A 27,624-nucleotide genomic window follows, 5' to 3' on the forward strand; every position below is an offset into this window, starting at 1 on the left:
GGGCGTTTAGACGCACGAACACGGCTAAGGAAAAAACATTCTGGCCTGCCTCCGCTTCAAGGTGTTAAGCAGAGAAAAAAACGCCATCTAATATGCAAATAACTTGAGGCGCTAAAACTTTTATGTCACTGAAACCAGAATCCAGTCGACTGTCTTCAGAAAAAAGGAAATGATTAAGATCTGCATGCAGGTCTGCAGTCTCGCTCTTATTCAAACAAAAAAATACAACTTTATTGGAGCTTATGATTTATTTTATTTTATTCTATTCATTAACAAATTTCAGTCTGTGCAGCTACAGAAATAAAGGCGTAAAGGAGCAAATTACAAAGAATTCACTCTAGAAATAATACAACACATGCATATTTTGGTCATTAGATTGAAAGATAATGAGAAAAGAGACTCCAGCTTCAGTCCATGGTCAGTCAGTCACAGCAGGCCTTTTACTGCAGAGAGAGAAAACAAATTCAGATTAAAAACAAGTTTGTCAGTGTAGTTAAAAAAAAATAATTCTATATCCCCTTAAATCCATATGTACTGTGAAGTGAGGCACAAATCAGTCTTAATATTCATATTAACATCTAATATTCAGGTATAGTTTTAGATTCAAGCAGGCCACCAAACTTGGTTTACTATCTTTATGACCAAACCACATGGACATCACTTCACCCTTAACTGAAACTTTATCACAGGGAACTCAGATCCTCTTTCATGTCAAAGTGACACTTTGGCGTTATCACAATTTAACTCAGAACTGGCGAATAAGCCTGATTTTGTCATTCTTAACCACTGATAGTGAGCCAGTTTGACTTTTGAAAAGAGTTAAGCAAGAAAACTAATAGTGTTCAAAGAAAAGAGCCCTGGCTGTGAGATATTTTCTCACAGCTTTCTGAGGTTTCCTGTTGTGCCAAACAGTCTTGATAAAATCGCAAAAAACAGGAAGAGCACTAACACAACAGCAGAGACAAACTTCCAATACAGAAACAAGTCATTCAGTTCAAAAGAGACAAGGGCTTTAGCCATCAGGGAATAAAAGGTGTCTAAAAAGGTGACTGAGATGAAAACTGAGGGGTCTGTTGCTGTGTAGATGCACTGTGCTGTAGTCACTCATGAATAGTTTGCAGTTGGGGTTAGAAGTGAAAGTTGAGACTTCGGGCGACTTTTGCCACCTTTTAAACCGGGTGTCCATAGTTTCTGTCGCAGCGTGGGTAGCAGTGAGGGTTCAGCCAGTGCTCCAAGTTGGTCTCCCGGGCCCTCAGATCCAGAGCCTGCATGTGGAGCAGATGCTCCTGCAGGGAGAAGATTGACATCATTGAATAAGACGAACCAAAAGACAGATGAGTGCACACTGAAAGAAACAACGAAAGAAAAATGCTGGAGCTCATTTTGCAAACTGAAACACAGCACAACATAAAATGACAGAGATGAGTAAACCGAGGGCGATATCACGTGTCCTGTACAGAGCTGGGGGATGTAATAAAAGCAGTGCACGTGCTTTCAGAGAGATTACTTTAAGAAGCTCAGGTACTGACAGGAACCGACAAGCTCAGAGTCTCAGCTGTAACCTGTAAATTAGATTAGGTGACTCGGACCTTTGTGTCCGTGCTCTCTTTGTCCCACAGAGAAAGGGTCAAAGGTTTTTGTTGTTTTTCTTTTACAGGTACCATATGTATTAAATAATATGTAATGACACAGTTTATTATAAATATACACATAGAATATATTCTGAAAAATGATCCGAGGTAAAATTCCCTTTAATTATACAATAGATGGAATTATATTGTATTTATTTGTTATATTTTATTTAATTTTCATTTGTTTGTTTTTTTTACCTTATTTTAATTTTTTTTAACATATATATTTTTCTTGTCCCACTTGACCTTTTTTGACCTTATTTTAATTTTGCATGTGATTTAACGCAGGAAGAGTCACTAAATTACACTAAACAAACAAAGACTAATAAAATGAGGTGATATCAAAAGTATTTGCAATGTACAAAAATTCTAAAAATTCATTCATAAAAACACTCACAAAGCTTTAACGCTTACCATCTCTAAGCAGACTATAAACAATAATAATAATAAATGTTTTATAAAATATTGTAACACGCTTTAAATGTTCTCTGAAGGTCTATGAATGTTTTAAAAATACTGCCTTTGCAAAGCTCCTCACCTGAGTCAGTGCTGACTGGTCTAGAAACAAAGTGATAAGACAGATTTGCTTATGCTTTTATATCTTCAACTTAAAACTGTTTAACCCGCATAAATGTGATTAAACACTATAACTAAAAGCTTTAAAACACACACAGAATGAATTCATTATATGGACGAGTGACATGAGCAGGTCTCAAATTTACCAGAAAAACCAAAATTTAAATTGCTTGCAGCACTTACACTGTGTTGCAATGTTCGGCTTTTATCCTGCTGACAAACAGGACAGCACAAACTGTGGCAACAGAGCTGAAGAGGTTCAATACTCTTGGTTAAATCTGTGCTTTTTCCAATATACTAACTGTGCTCTTTGCTCTGAGTGGACCTTACCCTCATTGGCTCATCGGGGTAGCCAGCCTTCATTGGCCGGTCCTGCCTCTTGGTACGGAGCAGCTGCTTAGCTACGCTCTCCTTGATTATGGGGTTTGCATCTAAAGGGAAAAAAATGTAAAGATAAGAGTTTGGAAGTAAACGTTTACTTACGTTGACTTCTTTCGGTGCTGTAGAAGAAGGTTTAGCAGGTTAGGATAAGACTGTTTTGCTCTTGCCTTGTAGATGTGAGTCAGTGTTTGTGTTTTGGCAGCTTTCTCTGTTTTTGCTTATTCTTAGACTCAGGAACTAAAAGTGCCTGCTTTGAATTTAACCTCTGCCTGAGATATTTTGTTTGTGACATCTGTTTTCTTGGCAGCTAAGTTGTGGTTAATAAGAATAGCATTCTTCTCACTGAAAGCTGTACTCAGGCCCATAAATAAAACTCTCACACTATTTGCTGCTCGTGAGCTGTGGCTGGCCTGATCTATTTAGCTAGTGTCTATGTGAGGCTGTTTATTCCCCAGTGGCAGGCAGGCAGGCGCGCACACACACACACACACACACACACACACACACACACACACACACACACACACACACACACACACACACACACACACACCAGTGAGGGCTCTCTGTCTCCCTCTCTCTCTAAGCCCGGGCCTGCATTAGGAAGCAGGGTATTTGGTGGAAGGTAACAAAGTGCCCATTCAGCCCCCTCGCTCCCCAGGGAGTCGAGCCCATGCAGCATGTTACCCCAGCAGGCTTTCTGTTCCTCTCCTGCCACAGGGAGCTGCTGTGAAACTCTGTCAACACAGGCCTGAGCTGCTGGTGCTGCCTGGAGCCTCAGAGCAACGTGGCAAAAATACTCACGGTGTACGTCCACCTGTGGATTGCCACAAAAATAAACCATCCTGATGACATGAAAGTCTTCTGGCTTAAATCAGGCCAAAAGTCAATTGTTATAAAATACAACAGTGTTTCAAAAAGATTGGGCTAAAAATACAAATAAAGATCTTCTGCACATCTATGTAAATATTTCTACCACAACAAAAGGAAGGTGCAGCAAACTACCCTTAAAATAACCTATTCTTACCACAATGGTATGCATTACTCTTCAACGTCTAAGGATATAACTACACCAGCTCCCTCACAATTGCAAAAAACAAGACGCAGAGCACCTGAAAAGGTGTTCTGATGTGACAGGTCACTGTCCTCCATGCGTCAATTCCCTGAGAATTTCCTACCTGTGTAAATGGTCAGCAGGACCACGCAAAGCAAAAACACCACCAGCTTCTTCATCTTTTTCTTTTTCGCCCTTTTCCTGCCTGAGCCCTCTCAGCTCTGAGGTCCTGACCAGAGTCCAGAGGGGGTGAAAAGAGGAGATCCTCCTCCTCCTCTGCTTCCTCCTTGACTCTGGCCACAACACACTGCCTCAGACTACCAAGGTTTCAAATAAACTGTAAATATTAGTGACACATTAGCACATGTAAAGATATATAGTTTACCAATTAATGCTTTAAAGGTGAACAGTTCCTGTGAATAACTAACTAATTTACAGCTCCTTATTTTTATTATTGTACCCTAACAGTGTCGTTTTGCATGATTGAGTGTTAAAAATTATCCATATTATCGTATGCTGAGCTTTTTGTAGACCCCATCAGTTCCTCCTCTTTCTGAAACAAGCTGCTTTAGATCCTCCCCCTTTAAGACAAATTTGTTATGATCAGTTGATCCATGTAAACAGAAGATTTGCACGCCAGCTGGGCGGAGCTTCTGTATCCTCTCAGTGACATCATATAGAGCAAAAAGTAGAAAAAGCAGTCTGAAACCACCAAATACCTGTAGAGATGAGGCACGTCAGCTGTATGGGACAAACAAGATCCAGGCTATAAACAAAAGCAAAACAATCCTACCAGTGGCTGCTCTGAAAGACAGCACAGAGGCACTAATCACAGCAGCACAGGAACAAGCTCTGAGCACAAGATCATAGAGGCTGGGGTCTAGCTCACAGATACAGACAGACAAACTGGTGATGGCTAACCAACCGGACATAGTAGTAGTGGACAAGCAGAGGAAAACGACCATAGCAGAAGTACCAAGGACAGAGAGAGAGCTGGAGAAGATGTGGAGGGTGAAGGCAACAGTGGTCCCAGTGGTAATCGGAGTGCTCAGTGCAGTGACCCCCAAGCTGGGCTAGTGGCTTCAGCAGATCCCAGGAACAACATCCGAGCTCTCTGTCCAGAAGAACGCAGTCCTAGGAACAGCAAAGATGTAAAAACAAGGAAAAGCAGAATAAGTCTATTTCAATGTATTAAACGTAGGTGTTAGGTTAGGTTGCAGGTAAAAGTCTGTCCACTAGATGGTGCTGCAAGCATAGTCATATGCATAGTTATGGTCTTGTTTTTAGATGCTCTTATATTTTTATGTCATACCAGCTGTGCACCCCATTCATAATGTAATATTTACATGTATCCGTCTGTTAACTACGTTTTATTTTCCCCTTTCTTTCTGCCTTTTTTCTTACAAAAAAAAATGTTTGTAAGACAACATTATTAAATAAACGCGTTTTTTTTAAAGAATATCCCACACAAAGTACACTGAAACGTCACTTTGCTTGACCTGTGAATAGAGTCTGTACTGTGTGGCGCAGCAGGCGAGTCAGAGGAAATAACCACGATGACCGGACATGTGAAAGACGGCATCATGGGAAGTGGAGGATCCGCTGTTTCTACCGTCTAACCCATTTGGAGACCAGTCGGCATGTTCTGCCTTTTTCTCGTTCAGTTTTTCCACTTTGCATTTCTAATTTTTACTCTCCAAAACACCAGTGATATGACTGAATAGTCACTAATTAAGGTGAAGTAGCAGTCTAGCCGTTCTCAGCAGGGTTGTTATTCATTATCCTTTGTCACACACATTCGGACGGTGTTCCATGTTAAGTTACCCCTGCAGCTTAACCTTATACGATGTCTGCGCTAAATAAAAAATCTGAATCACAGCAAAGTTAAGAGGTTTTTTTTTAAAATTTCATTTAAAAAAAACTGCCACAAAGAAAAGGAAGTGCAATTGCAGCAAATATGGGAAATCTCTAGAAACTGGATTGAGCCGATTGAATGTGATTCTCGCAGAATTATGGATCAGGGTTTCCTATTTTCTTTTCTTTCTTTTTTTTTGTTAAATCAGTTATTTGAGTTTCACGGGTGCGCCCGTAGCATACAAACAGATGCATCCTAACGAAACTCAATAAACCAGCAGCTAAAATACAGTTATGAACAATGTTAAACGTTATTCTCAGAGAGAAATAAATCGATTCTGTCCCCGAAATCCAACTTTTGTGTTAGTTTCAAATATCTCTGAGCATCACGGGTAAAGTGTCCCACACTCTCTCTCCCCTGCCTACATTTAGTTTGCTGAAGTCTGGTCATCCTAATCTAACCCTTAATATTTATTTAGCTGCTGTACAGGAGTGCCTCGGGTGACGTTCGATGGAATACGTCATTGTGCGTCATTGTTACCGTTTCCTCGCGACTCCCTTTGCACGTTTAACTTAATGCACGTGTCCTAATAACCACGTGGACTTATTACGGCCTCATAATGTCACTGCTCTGATTAATTCCCGGGACCCAGAGAGCTTTCTGTTCTCTCGACGCGATTATCTAATGCGCTCTGCGCTCGCAAGGCGCATGCGTGCTGATAACCAGCTGCTAGCAAGCCGGGGCAGCTGAATCAGAGATGAAATTTGAATTGTGAGATGTCGACTTTCAGTTACTTCCGTGTTCGCTCACATTCCAACGGAAACGGAAAATAGTCTCACCCCTCAGGGATCCCAGTTCCTCTTAAAGTACTGTTAACCTTATAATGCCAAACACAGCTGACCAAGAGCATGAGGATGGCCAGTGGTGAAATGAAACACAATACATTTACTGAGTGAACAGGTCATCAGCCTCACAGGGCAAACACCGACGACCACTAACACTCACCTTCACACCTACGACCAATTTTAGAACCACCAGTGAACCTAACCCCACTAACTGCATGTCTTTGGACTGTGGAAGGAAGCCGGAGAGAACCCACACAGACACGGGGAGAACTCCACACAGAGATGCTGGATTCAAACCCAGGACCTTCTTGCAACAGTGCTAACCACGAAAACCACCCTGCTTCCTTAAAATATGATAAATACTTCTATAATATAAAACTTTAAACATTTTACAAATATTGTAGGCCTACATTGTGCTTCGTGCCATCTATTATAAGCGTTTAGTTTGCTGAATCATTATTACTGAAATTACCCAGCAGTATGTAAGTCATGACGTTTTTTCCTCCGTGGGTTGATCATCTTGTCATGTGAAAACTCTCTGCTGATGCTCTATCAGGAGGTGGCTCGTGGTTTTAACGTCATATCTCTGTCCTCTTGTTTACACCTTCCTATACAAGAAAATATATTTTAGCTGGATTCAGAACCAGCTTCCGGCTAGTGTTTGTGATCATGAGCGTCGCGTGGAGCTGTGGAGCGTGTCCGGTCTCCTTTAGGTGCCGTTTATCTGCCTTCTACTGATTTCCGCTCGTTAGCGTCTCGCCACGGTCCCGCAGCGATGTGCGGAAAAGGGGACGAGGCGCAGGACGACTGCGGCTCCCGGGAGGAGTGGACTCTACTGTTCTGGACCTCCGTGGCCGTCGTGGTTCCGGTCATTATCACGCTGTGGTGCAGCGCACAACGCTCCAAGAGGAAATCGCACATGAAGGATTTCTTTCGCAAGAGCAAGCACGGCTGGCACTACACCGACCTGTTCAACAAGCCCACCTACTGCTGCGTGTGCTCCCAGCACATCCTGCAAGGCGCTTTCTGCGACTGCTGCGGCGTGTGCGCCGACGAGCAGTGCCTGCGCCGGGCCGACCGCAGCCTGTCCTGCAAGGAGATCATGGCCCCCTCCAGCCCCGAAGGAGCCATGGAGCATCGCTGGGTCCGCGGAAATGTGCCTCTGGCCAGTTACTGTGCTGTATGCAAGCAGCAGTGTGGGACCCAGCCGAAGCTCTGCGACATCAGGTAGCGTAGCTGGACGAGAACCGCTGAAGGGATGCAACAGATGTGCAGCCGTGTTTCTGCAACCAAAAGCCTCTTTTTACACCCACGAGTTAAAAGAAAAATGATCAAGTTTCCTGAGTTAGAGCTGGATGATAAAAGACCTCACTCTTTACTGTGGTTATTTAGTCTTTTTTATATTTGTAGATTGGTTTTTAATCACATCGATATATTCTTCTTTAGAATTTTAAATCTGGGTTTTCTCACGACTCAACATGACTTTAGGGTTTACATGTAATAACGGAACCACCTCTAATGGGCTCCTGCTGCTGTTCAACATAGCAAATTTCAATCTTAAAAGACCCCACCTCAGCATGACACTCATCCCCCGCTTTGTGAGCAGTTCAGGGTCTTCTTTTCATTGGCAGTATTTCTTTTTATGTGCTTCATCACCTTTCTTATAGTTTCGCTCCCCCTGCTCCTCCTTCAGGTGTGTGTGGTGCCAGACCACAGTGCACGATGACTGCATGGAGAGCTTGACGGATGGAGACGTGTGCGACTTGGGCGAGTTCCACAACCTCATCATCCCCCCTCACTACCTCTACCGTGTCAACAAGCTGCGCCGCAGGCACCCCGACGAGTACAGCAAGGTGTTGAAGTCACGACTGGCCTCGTCATAGTGCTCCTACGTCGGGTGCTCCGGAGATGTTTTAAAAATGCGTTTTCTGCTTGTATCTTGTAGCTCGGCTCTTCCTGTGGCAGCGGCTGGACTCCAGTGTTGGTCTTGGCTAACACGCGTAGTGGGAACAACATGGGGGAGGTGCTGCTGGGGGAGTTTCGCACCCTCCTCAACCCGGTGCAGGTCAGCTTGCAGCTCGCCTGCATCTTTTGTCTCAGTGAGAGCAAACTTTGTCATTGCTCTTTTTCAGATCCTGGAACTAATCTTGTTTTCTGCTTCACCTCCAGGTGTTTGACTTATCTCAGCTGACTCCTTCCAAAGCCCTCCAGCTGTGCACCCTCCTCCCCCCCGGCAGTGTCCAGGTGCTGGTGTGTGGAGGTGATGGCACAGTGGGATGGGTGCTCGATGCCATCGATGCTATGAAGCTAAAGGTGAGACGTCTCTGCGCTCAAGAAAAAAGAGCGATCTTTCTTTTACACATTACTTCTTCGCTTTGACACTTTTCTGCTTTCTTTTGTCAGGGCCAGGACCAGTTCATCCCCAGGGTGACCATCCTGCCTCTGGGGACAGGAAATGACCTCTCTAACACTTTAGGCTGGGGAGCTGGCTATGCTGGAGAGATCCCCGTGGAGCAGGTTCTCCGTAACATCCTCGATGCTGAAGTGGTGAAAATGGACAGGTGAGCGGTGTTGATACTGATGACAGGTACTCCTCAGGATCAGTCAGAAATGCCTGAACAGACTGATCAGGTTCACCAGTCTTTTTAAAACTGTAGTCTCTTAGGTATTTGGGGAATTAAAACACCCTGTGTCCTGTGTCTTTGGCGACTATATCTATACAAAAGCGGTCAGATGTGTCTTCTAGTTGACGGCTAGTGTTTACATTTTCTTTCTATATTAGGAAATTAATTGGTGAGTCACTTTGACCATTGTCGATCATCAACATCATGATCATCCACTAGCTAACCCCTAAGATGTACCCTACTTTATTGTCCTTTTTGAGTTGAATAGGATCCATACCTTTAACCATAACCATGAACTCATCAGGAAAGTATTTACTAAGGTCATAAATCAAGGGGTACAGCGTTTGTTATTCTCGTAGAAAACTTAAACCTCGGTTTCTGGCACAATTTAGCCTCCTTCCAGAGGTACTTGGGTGAGAGGGTAAAGCACGAAAAGGTCAGAACTCCAGCAACCGTTGCTGAATATGAAAAAACTTTACTGGGTAACATGTTTCAGCTTGGGGCCTTCTGTAGGGTCGTCATCAGGTGGCTGTAGCTCATGTTCAGTCAGTGGTGTGGGCTTGTAGTCATTTACACTGCAAATCAGATGTGGTCAAATGCGTCTCACTTGACCTCGAGAAGTGGTTTGAGTGGCTGGGTCACATTGTGTCCTCATGGTTGTTTACATTGGATTTAATGTTTTCCACTTGTGATCTGATGTCACAAGCTGCACTTTCAAAAGCATGTGAATTACAAATGAAAAGGACATTTATGTTTTATCATTTACGCTTAAAAATTTAGAGCTGTGTAATGTTATTACAGTCAGCATGAGTACTGAGACGTGAGGAAATGTAAATAGTCCAAATAGAAATAAAACTTTGATTCCTGAAATCCAACGTTTTGACCCGTTTGTGTTTGTTTTCATTCCGCTAAACACCTTCATGATTATTTTCAGATGGAAAGTCCAGGTAGCATCAAAAGGCGTCTACTTTCGTAAACCAAAGGTGAGTTTTTTCTCTCTGTGCTGATTGATGAACACCGATGTCTTTCGTGACATGTCAATGCCTGACCCGCGGAAGCACTCAGCTGTACTATAAAGCAGACGCTGGATTTCCTCCTCAGGTTCTGTCCATGAACAACTACTTCTCTGTGGGGCCCGACGCTCTGATGGCGCTCAGTTTCCATGCACACCGTGAGAAAACGCCCTCCTTCTTCTCCAGCCGCATCATCAACAAGGTCCGTAATTTGAATAAACAAAGCAGGCTCAGGGTTTAAATATGAATGCAAAAACCTCTTAATCCTGTAACTGTTTTTGTTATTTTTGTTGTTTTTTTGTAGAGACATAAAGATGCAGCTTCATTTTGTAGTAATGAGTACTTTCCTCTTCCCACAGGCTGTGTACTTCCTGTATGGCACCAGAGATTGTTTAGTGCAGGAATGTAAAGATCTGGATAAGAGGATCGAGGTACGGTGGACTTGTGCACGTGATGAAGCATTATGCAAATTTTGTTTTAAGCTCATAAAGAGAATCCGAGTCACTGTAAGTCACTGCCATATCAAGCTTTCTCTATAAATGTGAATTGGTTGTCCTGTGACTTCAGCAGGGGGCAGAGAAACCAGTGTCTCATCTAGAGATGGACCGATCCGATATTACGTATCGGTCCGATACTGACGTAAATTACTGGATCGGATATCGGAGAGAAATAAAAAAATGTAATCCGATCCATTAAATATCAAAAAAGCACCTCACAAAACTTGCGACATGGCGTAACTCGGCTCATAACCGTAGTATGTCGGAGCAGTGTGCTCACGTGATAGAGCGGCTGTGTGTATTTGTTTTTTTGTTTTTTTGCTGGGAGTTTGCAACCCTGTTAGTTAGGTTGCTTAATATTTCTGCTAAGGACTCTTTAAAATACCAGAATAGGGAGGATAGAGCAGGTTTAAATTTATTAGATTGATCAGTTTTGCTGAACTATGAAATATTTTGGGTGCAGTTGTGTTTTTTTTACATACAGGTATAACAGAATAGTTTTAGTGTTGTTGTTTATTTAAACTTGAGTATGATCTTATACAAAATGCAGCAATATATATAAAAAAAAACTGTTTTATTGATTAAAAAACACGATATCGGATTCATATCGGTATCGGCAGATATCCAAATTAAAATTAAAACAGCGTCTGTATATAAGCCGACTGGTCCCAGTGTTGCCAAGTCGGTCCAAAAGCTTCTGATGAGACATGAAAAGAAAGTTCCAAAATACAAACATGTGAATTTACTTTAGAAATAATTATCTTCACACAGGATTTGAATCCTTCAGTCCTCTGCTCACTTGCGATTAGTCAGAGTCTCCTGTCACAGAGCCCAAAGACGCTGTGCAGTAATCCAGTTCTTTATCAGATCCCGTACAGTTTGCTGAATGGGTGTTTAGATGTTTTTGGTGCTGTTATGTAGCCAAGCTTTAATAAAAATTCACACTTGTCTTGATTACACTTTAATGAAAGTGCAAAGGTTAAAAAAACAACCTGACAGCTTTTCAATTATAGGTTTCAACATTTCGGAATCAAGAAGTGTTAATTACTCAGCTTTGCAGGTGTAAAGATGTTTATTTTAACTTTAGTAAGAGCCTTGTTTCCAGTGCTGCCAGTAATAATGCTAATCTAATTAATTTGTTTATTTAATGTGTAAAAACAAATTAGATATTTTATAGTCTGCACTGTCTCATTTTTCTTACCTGGTTGATGTTTTCTATGTTTTGATCAACGTTTTCAGACATATTTGCCCATTTTGAGGTGGTTTTACTGACAAATGTCTTGATCAGTGTGTATCGTAGCTACAGCTGTTTAATATAAGACATTGTAAGAGAGATCCTTATTAAAAAATGTTTTTATAACACATAAAGATTTGTGAAACATTTATGTGTGTTTGCATGTGTTCCTGCCACAGCTGGAACTGGATGGGGAAAGGGTGAAGCTTCCCAGTTTGGAGGGCATCATAGTCTGTAACATCGGCTACTGGGGCGGAGGCTGCAGGCTGTGGGAGGGTATGGGAGATGAACCGTGCCCCCCTACCCGGTAGGTCATTTAAGAGCATATTGGTCAGGAAAATATAAACGGTCCATCTGGCACCGACTGCTTCAGGTTACCGGTACTATGGAAAGTAAACATGCTATTTCCTGTCTCTGCAGGCTGGATGATGGCCTGTTGGAGGTGGTGGGTGTATTTGGCTCCTTCCACTGTGCGCAGATCCAGGTCAAGCTGGCCAACCCTGTACGGCTGGGACAGGCTCACACTGTCAGAGTAAGGCTTCCTGTTTACCTCATTTACTGGCCACGCAGAACGACAGTAATTACTTTTCACTGCCATTCGCCTCAATCCAATCTAATTGTGACTAATCTGATTAGGCTTTTGTTACTGAGCTCCTGCATGTGTCCATTTACCCTCGATTGATTTCACCTTCATTCATTCTCCTTTTACATTGTGACATAAAGAGCGTTCATTAAAAAATTCACTGTTAATTAAGGCCTTCACACACCAAGCATGTAGTGAAAAAGCGATGCGTTATTGCAGAATAGATACCCTGATGCATGCTTTTGAACATATTTCATGATATCAGGGAGTAAGTTGAGAATAATTAATCTTGTGCATTTTTTGTAACACAGGAAATATTCGCACAGATTTTACACACCTGGTGTGTAAAGCCTTAAGATTACAGCAGCTACTTTCAAACATCATTTTGTAAAAACTATAAATGCACACACCTGCGTGTGGATTTGCCTTTGCTGCCAGAGCGTACCCACAACAACAAACTCATTTTACTGGTATTTGAATACCTCACATATTTAACTACATAAATATTGTAACTGTGGTGATATTTTGTACGCAGGCAAAAAAAAGTCCAATGTCCAAAACTTTTACGGTTTATTTATCCAGTTTGGCAAGCAACAAACAAAGATCCATTTTATGTTGTTTCCTGCTGCTTCTCCAGCTCTGGAAAAAACCACAGGCCCACCCCAGTGCATGCTGGTCCTATACTAGTCCTTTTACTTACAGAAAATGTCCTTACAGTTCTTCCTGTCTGACTTACAAAGATACAAAACAAAAAATTAAGCAATTATTAACCTAAAAATAAACCTTGTAAATAACCCAAGATAAAAAGTAAACCAAGAACAAAAAAAAAAGGAAAAAAAGAATAAATGGCTCCAGCACTGCACAGATTTTACACGCCTGCTGTGTAAAGCCTTGAGATTACAGCAGCTACTTTCAAACATCATTTTGTAAAAACTGCAAAGGCGCACCTGCGTGTGGATTTGACTTTGCTTCCAGAGTGCACCCACAACAACAAACTCATTTTACTGGTATTTGAATATCTCACATATTTAACTAAATACATTTTAAAAGCATCGCTGCTAACTGAGGGTGTAGGTAATGGAGGAACAGAGTTATAGATGAGAAGAAAAATAATCTATATCAGTAACATTTTTTGTTTTGTTTGCTCTCACAGGCTTCAATCAGAAGAATTAGAAATAAAGCTTAAAATACTGCTATTAATGGCCAAATCCTGTGTTTGCCTAAGCTTGCTCTGAAGCCCCCTGGTGGACTCTGAAGGTACTTTAGGGTGGCACTTACACATACCTTCCAAAAAAAAATAAAAATAAGAGAATACATATAAAATCTTTCATATAAAAAATAAATACTGATTTAAAAAACAGGCTGTTAATGGCGAGGAAAGCTTTAAACTGGACTGTTGCCAATCTGATCTGAAATAAAGTTGTTAAAGGAAAAAAAACACAACAAATAAAAAAGAACAAAGATGAAAGTTACTGATTTTAGTCTCACGTTGAGTTGTTATTATTAAAGGTAATAAAGTAAACCTTTTCTGAGCTACACATTTGTATTATTGGATTCTACTGGAGTAGCTTTGCATTAATCACAGTTCAAAATAAGTCTTATTTATCTTATACATGTCTCCCTATAAGTCAACTTTCTTCTGATTGGCTGTCTCTCCTAAACAGAAGGTTTGTACATCTGTGTTCACATCTGGAGCTGTGTGCCTGTGTGCTATATATGGTCATCTACAGAGCCAATAGTAGAAAAAAAACCTGAAACAGTGATCACTTTTATATACATAGATTTAAAAATTTGGTCGTGTTTAGCATGAGCACCCACTGTTGCACCAGTATGTATACTTGATCGCTATTTAGACTGTGAATGATTGGCCTAAGCTAACCTATAGGCCTATGTATGATTTAGCTAACATTTTTTCATTGTGCGCTGCTCTTCCATCTCCAGCTGGTTCTGAAGAGCTCCACGATGCCCATGCAGGTGGATGGAGAGCCGTGGGCGCAGGGTCCCTGCACCATCACCATCACCCATAAGACCCAGGCTTTTATGCTGTACCACAGCGCAGAGCAGACGGACGATGATGACGATGAAACCAGCGCCTCTGAGACGGAGAGCCCAACTCCTCACGACTCACCCAGGGCGGCGGGGCCGGCGTCTGCTCGAGCGTGACCCGCCGCAAACATCGTGTGACGTGAAGCTCTTGTTATCCTCGTTACTTATTTCTGCCTAGTTTGCATTATTCCCTCCTTTGCATTAGTCTTCCTCCTCCGAGGTCTTTGTAGTCACATCGTGATGATTAGAACAGACGTTTTAATTTAGAATCTTTTCAGAGAGCTCACAGACGGAGAAAGATTAGTTTGTTACTGAGCTGGCGTGAATTGTTTCTTCGGTCTTTTATCTACACACTCCCCTTTTAACTCAGAGCTCAGGCAGTCTCTCCTTGGACAGATTGCTCTTTAATTGCACTGATCCTCCGTGCCATAGATAATCTATAGACGACGATACTGTATTTATTACTCTGTATTTACAATTGAATTCTCCGTGCTGCCCTGCAGGTATCGGTGAGCCATTCTAACAGGTTGCCCAGGTTTAACCGACCCCTAAAAGCCATGTTTAAATCAACAGCAGGTGATGACGTTGTGTTTGTTGAGAGAACAGCAGGTTGCGCTGTCTGGTTGATGCTTTATTTCCCACAAATTTTGTATTGCACAAAAAGCACAAAAAGTGAAAGCCCTGCGTTTGCTGGCAGGCCCCAGTGGCTCATGTGTCAAATGTGTTATCGTCTTTGAGGATCCTCATCATCACACTGCTGGCAGGTTTTTAGTCACACAGGCTTTGAAATGTGTGGACTCGATGGGGCATGGACTCTGATAAAACCGCAGTGTGTTATCAATCAGCAGACATCAGTGTTTACGTTAAAGTGCACTGCCATTTGCCAAACTGTTAAATTATAATACGTTAAAGTGTATAAACTATGGTTGACATTCCTGTATGAGCTACAGGAAATAGCCAGAGTTGCTGAGGCCTGTTTGGGAAGTACTGCCAAGTAGACGTAGTTTAGTGGGTCCATTTTGCCTTCATTTTGAACCGTTGTATTTCCTCTGTTTTGCTCCTGTTTACATATTTTGTGTTGCACTTTTTGGCATTTACACTGATAAGTACCTTAAACTGCCCAGGATGTTGACCTTTGATGTTACTGCCGATCGTCGTAATAGCTGCTGTTGAGATTATGCTCCCATTAACCCAAAAGTCACCACAAGGTGGCCCACTTAAGACAGTATTTCTGTAGACAGGATAATAGAGTGGTCTTCATATATATTAGGATCATTACACGCATGTACGTATCCATGTAATGTTCAGGTGAAATACTAATTCCTGTTTATTCTGTACTCAGCAGAATTTCTGCAGGAGGACTTTTGTGTTTCTGTGTTTTGCTGTTTGAGGTGGTCTGCTGCTCGGAGTCATATCAGGAATGTCTGTAGCTGTTAGTTTGTGCTTCGTTTTGAACCCGGAGCTGCTCCGAAGGCTGAACAGGGATACGAGTTTTGCCGCGCGATGCCTACTGCTTTCAAAATATGCACCTCCCTGGCAGTTAACCAAACTGCATGGTTTCATCGCCCTCTATTTGTTTGGCGAATGTTGTCGCTCAAGGACACCTGCTTGAACTTTTACCTTGTCATCCATGTTTACCAGAGCTGTCTGTGTTGCACTGAATTCTGCTTAAATGTGACAGGGTTTTAAAGCCACTAGGTCCTTAGCCACGCTAGCATCATGCTTCTAGTATATTTATAGAGAAAACACCCTGCTTTTTGTAGGAGTCACTACAGTTTTGTAGAGAAAGTCATCTCCAATGAATCCTAATGTTTGGTTGATTTAGAGCACTTCAGATCATGATGTGATACTCAAAACAGTAAAACTAAGTGTCTGTCTCAGGCTCAGCTACAGTTTTCAAACTCTAAACACAACCTGAGAAATGTTAGCATGATGCTAATTCGATATATACTTTTGTTTATAGAGAATTAGCATAATTAACATAGCAGGAACAACATGCCAACATCCTTGCTTGGAGCTGAATACAGCTGCAGTGGGTGTCATGGCTGCATCAGATACACATATTTTCAATTAAAATTTAATAAACGTGAATTAGACTGCTGATTCCACCAGCGTTTCTGTAACTTTAGCTCAATCTTACCAAACATATAAAATATGGACATTGGTACTGTCATGTCACCTAAATTTTAGCATTTGGACTTTTTGGTTATTTTGAGCCAGAAGTCGCCATATTTGTATGAGAGGGTGAAGTGCCACATTTTTAGCTTGATTACCAAGTTCTGTGTGTAAATACTGTTACATTTAATCATTAATTATTATTAGTATTATTATTATCATTGTCTTGCTCTCTTCCACAGCAGTTCTTTGTCCTGTCTTCCCCCCCCCCCCCCCCCCCCCATACACCTAGCTGCTCGCTGCAGGTTTCTTCCTGTTAAAAAGGAGTTTTTCCTTCCCACTGTTGTCGTGCTTGCTCATAGGGGGTCGACTCAGTTTTCTCTGTACACTTTAGGATCTTTACTGTTGAATCTATAGTGCTTTGTTTTGAAGCGACTGCTATCTAGATTTGGTTCTACATAAATAAAATTGAAATGAGTGCAACATGCAAAAAACAGCCCTTATTATGACATGCTTTTAAAAAATTATTATCATTGTTATTTATTTACAAATTAAAAAAAATATAATTAAGTTATAAAAAGTGAAGCACAACCTTCTTGGATGGACTGTAGCAGCAAGCTAAGTTATATGTAAGATAACTGCAGTGAAAAGATTACATGCTCAGTGTAACTACATTTTCCATCGCATTAATCCGATTATCTGAGGTAAAGTCTAGAAGACAGCGATTGTTTACAGCCGTCTGTGTTGACATCCACCTGTTACAGCGCTAACAAAGCAAACTATAAGCCTTAATAAAATTCACCCGCTGCACAGCTGTTATGAAACCCTCCACATTTTTTCTATCAAGCTGTGAACGTGTTTTCTTCTGCGGCAAAGCTGGACACTCGAACACGGCACTCTCGTTTGAATAGAGCCTCAAGTGGTCATTCAAGGAACTGCACTCCCTGTGATGCTAGCGCGGCTAATGAACTTGTTTGGGAGATATGACTGTGACATTAATTGTTGTTTTGAATTCTGCCAAGTTATAGCTTATAGTTTATTATTTATGAAGACACAGAACAGTATTTATTTAGAGTCTAAGGCAAATTGAGTGAAGCTGTGCAGCTGTCCATCACTGGGATTAGATTACTAGAGCTCAGCTCTTGCATTTGAAATTCAATTGTTACATTTCACTGTTGCTGTTGATATTACTTCGTTATTGCATATTTGAATATAGCTATTTCTTTTTGACATGGGTAAAATTATAATAATTATAAAGAGTGAGAGACATCTGCAGAAAACACAAAAATCACAAATTTTTATTACAAGATGACTCCATTAGAAAAACAACAGAAAAACTTTAAACACAGAAACGCCATCTGAGGGGGGGGAAAGCTTTTATCAAACAATCATGTCAAACAAAGCTGTTTACAAAAAGAATCGTAGCGAGGGTTTGATGGGTTACTACTACTACTACAGGTGAGAGAAACTCATTTTGATTGAAATGAATGTAATGAAGCGATCTTTTGAATTTGATGACATTCCCATAAATATTTTCATATATAAACCAATCGTGTTTGTCTCTTTATTCACTTTTATATAGACATCTGAAAAGCAGCAGCCATGATCTCTGGTCAAAGATTACAACAGCAGCTACATACACACTAACAAACATGACACATGATGTTTGAATTCGTTAATCATTGACCAGTTTTGCAAACACTGATAAAGAGACAGTTTGAAACAGCAGCTACAACACTTACACTGTGTTTTGTGCTGACCTTTATTCACGTAATATTCATCTTGGATCCTTTTAATCATCAAATCATTATTTAAAAAGGAAACATTGGGTGTCATTTTTAAGGTTCTGATGTAAAAGGAGAGGATCCCAAACTCTTTAAGAAAAACAAAACTGATGGTCTCCACCAAGGCCAAAAATCAAGTATTAATGTAAGTGTTAATCACACATCATCCAAGACTAAACAAAGCTGTAATAAAAATAATAATAATAATGATGATGATGATGATGATGATGATGATTGCACAGCACTTTTAAAGACAGAGTTAAAAGAGCGGTGTGGAACAGTTCAAAGAACCTGACCAGAAATCGGAGGCCAACTGCTCCAATAAGGTCTCAGCAGGTCTGTAATTCTACTACTACTACTAATAATACTAATACATTTTATTTGAAAGTACCTTTCAGAAGACTCAAGGACACTGTACACAGCAGAAAATTAGAAAGCAAGCATAAAAGCAGACAATTTACAAAATCATAAAACAGGGTTAAAATAGCAGAATGGAAAAGGTTACGTGGGATAAGCTATTTTGAACAGGTGAGTTTTGAGTCTAGACTTAAAAAGAGAAAAGGAAGTGACATTTCTTATGTCAGGAGGAAGGGAATTCCAAAGTCAAGGAGTAGAGCAGCTGAAAGCCCTGATGGTGGCAAGATGAGGGGAGGGGACAGAGAGAGAAAGAGAAGAAGAGGATCTAAGACACCGAGATCGAAAGTTGATCTGAACCAAATCAGAGAGATATGGAGGGGAGAGATGATGAACAGCCTCACATTTATACAAAAGTATTTTAAAACTGATGCGATATTTGACCGGGAGCCAATGAAGCCGCTGTAGGACGGGGGTGATGTGGTGAATAGAAGGGGTCCTGGTGATAATACGGGCAGCAGAGTTCTGGACATGTTGGAGTAAGACCAAAAAGAAGTGAATTACAGTAGTCAATCCGCGAAGTAACAAGGCTATGAACAAGAATGGCAGTGGCATGGTGGCATGTGGAGTGAGACAGTTGCACAGTTGGAAATATGCAGACTGCGTGACATTATTGATGTGTGAATTCAAAGATCAAGTTAGTTAAGTATGAGTGGAGTTGTGTGCCAACTACCTTATCTAATACAGGAAAGAGACTGGCTTTCTAGAGCTTTAAATGTTGTTAATAAATTTTAAATTAGAATCCGATAGATGGTAAATGGTCTGTATTTGTATAGTGCTTTACTTGGTCCTGAGCACCCCAAAGCGCTTTACACTATACACAATCATCCACCCACTCACACACTGGTGATGGCAAGCTACAGATAAGATATATACACAAATCTCATAATGCATTCAGGCTTCAGATTAAAATCAAATATTGGTTCTACTTCTTCTGATTTCTATGAGGACGTGAGTGTTGTGTTCCTGAAGAAGCATGGCCTTTGGGTTTATCTTTCTTGGTGAAATCAGATCCTTTCCCGGATCCTGAAGACTTATGCCCTCCAGCAGCGCTGTGCGGCCTCCTGTCTGGATCTGAAGTAAAACATAGTAGTTAGTCAGTTGTCTTTAATGTAGGATGCGCACCACTTGCTAAACAAATCAACAAACAAATAACACTCCTACACAGTTTTTATGTACAAAATACAATAATCCCTTAAAACTATACACCGCGCACAGAGTGAGGTTTGTACCCAGAGAGCTTCTTGTTGTATGTGTCCTGTTTATTTAATCAGTGGAATCGTGTTGTTATTCATCATCTGATTGGCAGGCTGACATTTTTTATAACACGTGAGGATTTGATTCATACTTGATTTCTCAGAAGAAGCATGGCCTTTGGGTTTATCTTTCTTGGTGAAATCAGATCCTTTCCCAGATCCTGAAGACTTATGCCCTCCAGCAGCGCTGTGCGGCCTCCTGTCTGGATCTGAAGGAAAACACAGTAGTTAGTAATTTGTCTTTAATGTAGGATGAGCGACACTTGCTAAACTAATCTGATTTAAATTTATTAAATATCAAAAAGTAGAGAAACCCATGGTCAGATCAACAAGCTGGAACCTTTTCTGGAAGCATTTTTGTTTTAAATATCACAATATAGTTTGCACACAGTTTGTCACATTTGACCTCTCACCTCACTTCTACATTTCACATCTGCCTTCCTTTCAAGTTGACTGCAAAATGTGCTTTAATTTAAAAAGAAATACTGAAAAAAAAAATACTGTCAAGAGAAACAGAATGAGCTGATGATTTATGCTGCGGTACACAATTATATAAGCCCACGTTTTACATGGCCAGTTATTTACAAATGAATACATATTAGCCATTAGCTCCTATATAGTTCTTAAGTACAAAATGGAATAATCCCTCAAAAGTAAACACTGCCCAGAGAGTGAGGTTTGCACTCAGAAGGCTTCTTGTTATGTGTACTGTTTATTTAATCAGTGGAATAGTGTTGTTATTGATCATTTGACTGGCAGTCTGACATTTTTTATAACACATGAGGATGTGAGTGCTTCATACTTGATTTCTCAGAAGGAGGATGGCCTTTTGGTTTATCTTTCTTGGTGAAATCAGATCCTTTCCCGGCTGGTTTACCTCCTCCAGGAGCACTGTGCGGCTTTCTGTCTTGATCTAAAGGAAAATATGCAAAACGTCTTCCACAGTTAGTCGGTTGTCGTTAACACAGGAGATGTGCAACGCGTCCACTAATCTGAACTGTACACAGGCATACTGAATTACATTTTGTCAGGTTTAAAATGAACAGTGTGAATGCTAGAATTACTATAAATGTTTGATTTGTGAAGTTGCTTTTAAAGGCACATTTACAAACCCAACATACAACATCTGCTCAATGAGAAGCTGTTTTTATTGGAAAGGTTCCAGAACTTTGGTTACTGCTGCTGTTAACTTCACTGTTGAGGACTGCTGCAGACACGCACGGCACACTGAACTGTAATGTACACAGTGGTCGCAGACGCTGCAATTCCTCGCGCCTCCAGCTGAGCCGCTGTCTCCATCGACAGGGAGGTAAGCATGGCAGGAGGCGTTGGATCCGGGGAAGGATATCTGCATATGTATGTATGTGTGTGTGTGTCCAGAGTTCAGCTGAGACAGTGTTCTTCGCCCTGCCAGGCTAAGTAAACAGTCTTCCAGCCAACCCCGGTGGCCTTGCGTAGGATAGGAAGAACAGTCTGTTATCAGGGTGTTTTTGTTCAGATCCAGCCTTGAGACCACAGCTGGCGCTGAAGTGGTAGCCGCATGAAATAATGGTGGTTTTTACTTTAGTGCAAACAACTCATTGGAATTTCAAAGCTGTTCTAACAGTCCGACACTGGTCTCTCAATCTCCCGTTGGAGAGCCGTGAGCTTCTCCATGATGTTGTCATTCTTGCGCTCAAAGAGCAGATTCTGAGAACTCACAACCGCTGTGAGCTTCTCAAGGATGTTGTTAGGTTTGTAGCATAAACCTATTCGCTGGAACGTTAAGACAATATAATTACACTGCTAAGCAAGACACAAATAGGCAAAGTTCTTCATGTTACTCGTGCACGGGAGAGAACCGGACAACCGCTTGACTCCAGTTGGTCTCGTCCGTTCTCCCATACACTGTCCTTTTATTGAGGTTACATGAATATGCATAGGTTCATTAACATACGACGTCTACATACAAACAAAGAGTACCTTGCCTGTGTGTGTGTGTGTGTGTGTGTGTGTGTGTGTGTGTGTGTGTGTGTGTGTGTGTGTGGACTGCTGATCAAAGGGTCAAACATCCTTGGTCAGGAAGAGGGTAGCCTCCCCCTCACCCTAGATGGTTCATCCTAGATAACACGGTGAGGAAGTCCTGCAGTTCATCTAAACAAAGAGCACCTAGACTAGAACAGACGCAACTACGTTAATCCTACCATAAAACAATAAGACACGGTATGACCTCTCATGCTCCCAAAGTGCTGTCTAATACACACAAAGTTTGCAGACTATCAAGGATCAAAACCTCTACCAATCTACAACTAATTACAAAACTCTAAGCATATATAAGTAAATATTTCTAAGCATAAATGACAATCAACAATACAAATCTAACAGATGTAATCCAATTTTCGCTCAGAGGTCTTATTCTGAGCGTTCACGGCAGCCTCAAGCTTCTCCAAGATCTTATCCGTGCTGCGCTCAATGAGCCCATTTTAAGAACGCATGACTCATCCCATCATTTCAATCACAGCGGGCAGCCTTGTGGGGGTTTGAACAGCCGATTCCGCTTTCTTTAATCTTCGATAAGCCAGGGCCAAGCCAGCTCCGATCAGCAAAAACCCTGTTATCATGGTTCCGAAAAGGTAGATAACTTCAATGTCCTCGATCGACAGTCCCGCCAGGCACACGACCCTCCAGTTATGCCACCCGTCCATCGTGTATCCAGCAGGGAAAGTCCCTCCAGGACACTCAGACTCACCTGAGCTCAGGCTTCTCGTTGAGAAGAGGGTGTCAATTTCATTCAGGGACCAGTTGATCAAATCCATAATTCCTCTTTTTTTTTATGAGGACTTATCACTGTTATCAATGGTGTGCTTTTTATTGCAGTTAATCAATTGAGTGTTCTTAAACTTTGGGTCCAAACATTCATTTGGATATTATTTTGACGTGCGCCAACCAACCTAAACATTTCAGAGTAAGCACTCCTCATCATGGCAACAGCACTCCCCATCAGCAGTGGTCTCCCCCACCAGGAAGATTTGCCACACCTTTAAAACTGCTTAGGAGCAGATTGAAGAACATAATAAAGTTCAGCCCATCGACTTAAACTCCAAACTCCACAGACCAAAATCCAGCTGAGCATCTGCATGAACAAGCTGAATCTTTCCAGACGCCACAGCAAACACAAATGTGTCAGAGCTGCTTTTGCACCACAATGAGGATCTACACAATACTGGCTTTAATGTTACGGTCGATCAGTTTATGACCTCAATCTTAATAATGACTGCCAGGAATGAAGACAACACTTTGGCACAAGGCTCGTTTTGACATGTGTCTTTTATACTTTGAAAGTTTAAATAATTTATGATGGGTTTACTGGTTATGGGAGGACTCGGCCTCAAAGTGTGCCTAATAGCTTGTAAAAGTGCCTAGCTGCATTCTATTACTGCCAAACCATGAAGGACATCTACAAATGTCCGTAAGCTTCTGGGTGAGTATGGGCGATGAAGTAAGGTCATTTTAGAACCAATCCCTGTCTAGGTCTTCACACACCTTCTTCACATGTTTAACTGACTGCGCGATCATGGTTGTCTTTCAGAACAGAGACATGCCCAGTGGTAAGTTGTTAAAACACTAAATGCACTATCAGATTGATCGAGTTTGCCTTAAGCACACTGACTTTTAGTAGATGTGATTTCATATCAGGCTGAAATAAAACAAAGGTGTTCCTTCAATGTGTGTAACAAGTCATATCCTGGATAAATCTTATACTGTTTATTAAAAAAATGGGGCTTCATCTTGCTTCTGTCTTTCATTATTTATAAGCTGGCTTGCAAAGGGTAGGTATTATGTGTCATTGAATTTTTAATTAGCTGTTAGGGCACCAATTAATTAACACATTGTCCCGTTTGTGGTGATTGGAGACTAAGCTGTTTACACAGACATATATGATTTTTGTCATTACAGACGTGTGTGTGTAAGAGAGAGATTTTAGGTTGTATCTTACTTGTGTTTTGTTGGGCATAAAATCGAGGTTGCCCAAAATGTTGCAATCGAGGTTGGGCCTGTGGATAATGGGGTGGATTCCATCTTTGCTGTGGTCTAATAAAAACGGGGATGGGAACCGGCTGGTAGTACGGCTGGATGGGTGGACTGCTCAGTGGACTTTGGAACGAGGGGTTGCTTCTCTGCTGAGGCGCTGCTGAGTAATGAAACAGTGAAATGAGAACGCACTCTGAACATCTTTATCACACTGTAAAGAATCACGTGTCACAAAGTGCTTGTAATGTTTTAAATAGTTTTCACGTATGTGCTTGAGGAAGGAAATTAACGATATTACAATATGATTTGCAGTATTTTAAATAAAAATGTAATATACTTTTTTTACACAGTGTGCCTTCTCTTGCAAATACACTCAAATAACAAGTGCAGGGAGGTGTAGTCAGTAATTATAGCTGTACAACAAGACCACGTTATCGTACGTGTATTATTAACATGAGATCGTCTTTAAAATTATAGTTACAGTGAATACCTGTATCACACTAGGAGATAGTCATATTGGCAGATGTTTTCAGATACTCTTTCAGTTCACATGTTACTGTATTCAAATATCATCCTATAATAACTCCTCGCTGATATAAACTTACCAGAATTTGGCTGGGATTCACTACCTCCAGCACTTTCTGGTCTGGAGACAGGAGCTGCTGTTTCACCTGTTAAAAACAAAGGTTACATTTAAAGAGTGCTTCCCAAAATACTTCCCAAGAAATAGTCACCACTGAAGAAGAATAAATTCATGAGCATTTAACAGAAAATCCTCAACAGTATTTTCCACAAGACAGAAACTCACCAGAATCCCCAAATGCACCAGTGTTAAGATCTGCATCAGAACGTGAAAATGATTGGCTTCGTTAATCTTTTAGAATATTAATCCAAATTTAAATTTTCTGCTAATGCGTGCCTGCACGCAGACCTGCTTTAAAGAATGGTAATCTGGCCTCAACTGGCTGTTTAAGCATCGCCATCAGAGTCTCCCTCAGGGCTGCAGCAAAGCTCTGCGTCGCTATCACCTTCTTGGAGTCCAGATTGATTCGAGGCACGTGAGGCTCAAACTTTACAACTTTGGGCAACACAACTGAAGCCTGTGGGGGGCAAAAGAAAGGTTTTTATTTAAATTTCCTAATTATTTAACTTAACCACGCCCATTCTATCTTATTCTTTAGTTTAAGTTTTCCACGGGTGTTCGTATCACCTGTAGAAAAGCCGAGGTTTGGGATTGACTCATCAGCCTGTTGATATCTTCTCTGGCTTTTCCCATCCTATTATAGTTTTCGTCGAACTTCTTTGTGAGATCCCGAAGTTTCATCTGACCGAGCTCCAGCTCACGGTCCACCTCAGTTTGGGCCTCGCGTTCATCTTGAGCCAAGATGTCCCTCATCTGCTGATAGACAGCTGCGAGTGCAGTCTTTCTTTTGTTTGCTCCATCCTGGAACAGTGACAATAAGATATGACAACAGTGAGTTTTTCATAGTTACTGCCAGCACATTTACTTTGTCTCTGTATGACATGTGGAAATTACCTTCAGCATACTCTGCATGTTGTTCATTTGAAACACAACATTTTCAGTCTTCTCCATTTTCTCATTCAGCAAACCCAACTTGTCTCTGAGGTCAGACTATAAGAACAGACACAGAACAGCTTAAGTGCACAAATTCCATACAGACACTGCTCAGAGGGCCTGGAGAACTTTGCAAGTAATGCTTTGACTGCATGTCCACCATCTGCATTATTCCATTATTTCATTTTTCCACTACATCTTACATGCGGAAATATTTTGAATTGTTAAACTTTATTTATAATGAGGTCATTCTTATCTGTTTCTAGTGTTGCCTTGACTAGAGATGTGTGGGCCAAAGTCATTGAATCAGATATTGTGGAAAAAGAAGTGTAATACAACCTGATCCATCAGCCTAAAGCAGTGGTGTTAAATATACAGCCTGAGATCAAAGCAGACACAGCTCAATGCCTGGCATACAACACTAAGAAAAACTTGTTAAAGCAAGGAAGACTTGAACTTGGCTGTCATTTACAAACAGTTGTACACAAGGGTCCCTTTTCAGGTATGAACCCACTTCCATCTTTTTTATACAGATGGAATGTTTCCTCTCCAGGAAGTCAGCTGACTGTCATCTTTGTTTAAAGATATACACACCAACATATTGATTTATAATATTACAAATTAAATAAGTTAAAACATGTATGAATTAAGGAGAAACAGTTAACTCTGTACATAAGTCAGTGTTTAATACAGTATAATCGTCAATGTGAATGCAAACACACCTCCTTCAGGTTCCTCTGCTCCTCCGGAGTTAAGAAGGAGCATCCTTTGTGGATATGCTGGAGGCAGAAGCTGCAAATCAGACGGTCATGCTGGCTGCAGAAGAACTCCATCAGCTTGTGGTGGTCGGAGCAGATGCGCTCCGACAGGTCTCCGACAGGCTCGCTCAGCTCGTGGAGATGGAAGACGGGGTTTTCCCGGTGAGGGCGCAGGTGCTCCTCACAGTAAGACGCCATGCAGGTGAGGCAGGTCTTCGATGCTTCTGCTTCCATGCAGGTATCACAGCGGATGACATCGTCTTTCTCCGCTTCGCTCTCTTCTTCGCTTTCTTCTTCTCTCTCCTCTTCGCTCACTTCTTCGCTCTCCTCTTCGCTCGCTTCTTCGCTCTCCCCTTCGCTCGCTTCTTCGCTCTCCTCTCCTCTCTCCTCTCCGCTCTCATAGCCTCTCTCCTCTTCGCTCTCCTCTTCATTCGGGTTGTCTTCGCTCTTGCTCGATCTCAATTTAAAGGTCTCCACGACGGCGATGAGGACCGTGTTTTTCTTCAGCTCGGGTTTGGTGTCGAACACGGTTCGACACTGAGGGCAGCTGTACGACTCCTCCCAGCTGGCGAGCAGGCAGTCCTGGCAGAAGTTGTGTCCGCAGGGGATGGTCACCGGACAGTCAAAGGTGCTCAGACAGATGCTGCAGGTCAGCTCATCCTCCAGACTCATGATAGAAAACTGAGACTCGTCCACTTCGGCCATGATGGGACTGATGCGAATGAAGCTGCGAGGCACAAACGAAACTTATCATTACATCAGATAATCAACGAAGGCCAACCCCTCCTGCACCAAAACTCAGAACAGCCATTTTACTGCAGTAAAGTTCATGACGTTGCACATAAATAACCAATAACAAAGAATCCACGCGGAGCTGCTGTCTGCAAAACAAAACACTGCAGACCGCTTTATACTCACAGGCCTCTGCTGCACGTGATGAAAACTAGAGTTTCTTCTGGCTATAGAAAAAACAGTCTTCCTGCTTGCGTAACAGGACTCGTGATACAGGTTCCACCCTCCGAGCGCACGTCAGAGCCAAATAATTTTTTTTATGAACACATTCTGATTCTCGCTGTGAGAAATAAATGAGTTATTTCTCATCCCTTTTTACACATTCAAAACATTTTTTAAAATGGAAAACGGTGAAAAAGTCTGTTCGAAGAGAGTCGTGTGCCCGCTTTAACCTAAAACGTACCTGCTCCTTATGCCACCTGTCCTTCTGAAAAGAAAGACATGTTTTTTTCTTGTCTTTTTTTTTTTTTTTACTAGTAATCACTGGTGAATTCAGAAGACATCTTTTTTAAACTAGAATAAATGAATTGTAGCAATAATTTACCAAATACACTTACTTACACTCTGATCCACAAGTAT

The 27,624-nt window shown here is 41.4% G+C and overlaps 3 protein-coding genes across 7 annotated transcripts; 1 reads left to right on the plus strand and 2 right to left on the minus strand.

The window, feature by feature from the left end:
• Positions 1 to 240: 240 nt before the first annotated feature.
• On the minus strand, positions 241 to 7,479 carry lg6h17orf67 (linkage group 6 C17orf67 homolog). 2 transcript variants are annotated; one of them, XM_086296950.1, is made up of 4 exons: positions 6,815 to 7,479; positions 2,538 to 2,638; positions 1,167 to 1,286; positions 241 to 443 (listed from the first exon to the last, which is right to left on the minus strand). In XM_086296950.1, exons 1-3 carry the CDS (start codon positions 6,831 to 6,833, stop codon positions 1,170 to 1,172), a joined length of 237 nt encoding a protein of 78 aa, XP_086153076.1. In that variant the 5' UTR covers positions 6,834 to 7,479; the 3' UTR covers positions 241 to 443; positions 1,167 to 1,169. The 2 variants fall into 2 exon arrangements, with proteins under 2 accessions (XP_086153076.1, XP_086153075.1); XM_086296949.1 differs by lacking the exon at positions 6,815 to 7,479 and adding an exon at positions 3,767 to 3,890.
• On the plus strand, positions 6,866 to 18,202 carry dgke (diacylglycerol kinase, epsilon). Its single transcript, XM_086296948.1, has 11 exons — positions 6,866 to 7,569; positions 8,036 to 8,195; positions 8,288 to 8,407; positions 8,512 to 8,655; positions 8,746 to 8,903; positions 9,901 to 9,949; positions 10,068 to 10,181; positions 10,339 to 10,410; positions 11,890 to 12,017; positions 12,131 to 12,242; positions 14,235 to 18,202. Exons 1-11 carry the CDS (start codon positions 7,118 to 7,120, stop codon positions 14,454 to 14,456), a joined length of 1,731 nt encoding a protein of 576 aa, XP_086153074.1. The 5' UTR covers positions 6,866 to 7,117; the 3' UTR covers positions 14,457 to 18,202.
• On the minus strand, positions 17,733 to 27,624 carry LOC147328521 (E3 ubiquitin/ISG15 ligase TRIM25-like). 4 transcript variants are annotated; one of them, XM_086296945.1, is made up of 11 exons: positions 27,607 to 27,624; positions 26,218 to 26,980; positions 25,457 to 25,552; positions 25,130 to 25,363; positions 24,851 to 25,019; positions 24,728 to 24,757; positions 24,525 to 24,590; positions 23,885 to 24,079; positions 20,711 to 20,821; positions 20,001 to 20,117; positions 17,733 to 19,726 (listed from the first exon to the last, which is right to left on the minus strand). In XM_086296945.1, the coding sequence occupies exons 2-11, from the start codon at positions 26,956 to 26,958 to the stop codon at positions 19,578 to 19,580; spliced, it is 1,908 nt and encodes a 635-aa protein (XP_086153071.1). In that variant the 5' UTR covers positions 26,959 to 26,980; positions 27,607 to 27,624; the 3' UTR covers positions 17,733 to 19,577. The 4 variants fall into 4 exon arrangements, with proteins under 4 accessions (XP_086153071.1, XP_086153072.1, XP_086153073.1 ...); XM_086296946.1 differs by having other exon boundaries at positions 27,603 to 27,619; XM_086296947.1 differs by lacking the exon at positions 27,607 to 27,624 and adding an exon at positions 27,172 to 27,535 and having other exon boundaries at positions 23,885 to 24,076.

This window comes from Aulonocara sp. 'chitande type north' Nkhata Bay, linkage group LG6 (genome assembly GCF_057382095.1).
Source record: "Aulonocara sp. 'chitande type north' Nkhata Bay isolate Kocher_YH1m ecotype deep benthic linkage group LG6, A_spYH_male_GT1.1, whole genome shotgun sequence".
NCBI lineage: Eukaryota > Metazoa > Chordata > Actinopteri > Cichliformes > Cichlidae > Aulonocara > Aulonocara sp. 'chitande type north' Nkhata Bay.

Excerpts from the sequence above, each read along its gene's own strand:
- lg6h17orf67 (XM_086296949.1), bottom strand. The coding sequence starts at position 3,821 with ATGAAGAAGCTGGTGGTGTTTTTGCTTTGCGTGGTCCTGCTGACCATT. Across the intron at positions 2,639-3,766 it reads CCTGCTGACCATTTACACAG|ATGCAAACCCCATAATCAAG; the intron begins GTAGGAAATTCT and ends TTTTCCCTTTAG. Across the intron at positions 1,287-2,537 it reads ACCCCGATGAGCCAATGAGG|GAGCATCTGCTCCACATGCA; the intron begins GTAAGGTCCACT and ends TTCTCCCTGCAG.
- dgke (XM_086296948.1), top strand. The coding sequence starts at position 7,118 with ATGTGCGGAAAAGGGGACGAGGCGCAGGACGACTGCGGCTCCCGGGAG. Across the intron at positions 10,182-10,338 it reads CCAGCCGCATCATCAACAAG|GCTGTGTACTTCCTGTATGG; the intron begins GTCCGTAATTTG and ends CTCTTCCCACAG. Across the intron at positions 12,243-14,234 it reads GACAGGCTCACACTGTCAGA|CTGGTTCTGAAGAGCTCCAC; the intron begins GTAAGGCTTCCT and ends TTCCATCTCCAG.
- LOC147328521 (XM_086296945.1), bottom strand. The coding sequence starts at position 26,958 with ATGGCCGAAGTGGACGAGTCTCAGTTTTCTATCATGAGTCTGGAGGAT. Across the intron at positions 24,080-24,524 it reads TGAATCCCAGCCAAATTCTG|CAGCGCCTCAGCAGAGAAGC; the intron begins GTAAGTTTATAT and ends TTCATTACTCAG. Across the intron at positions 19,727-20,000 it reads TGCTTCTTCTGAGAAATCAA|ATCCAGACAGGAGGCCGCAC; the intron begins GTATGAATCAAA and ends GTTTTACTTCAG.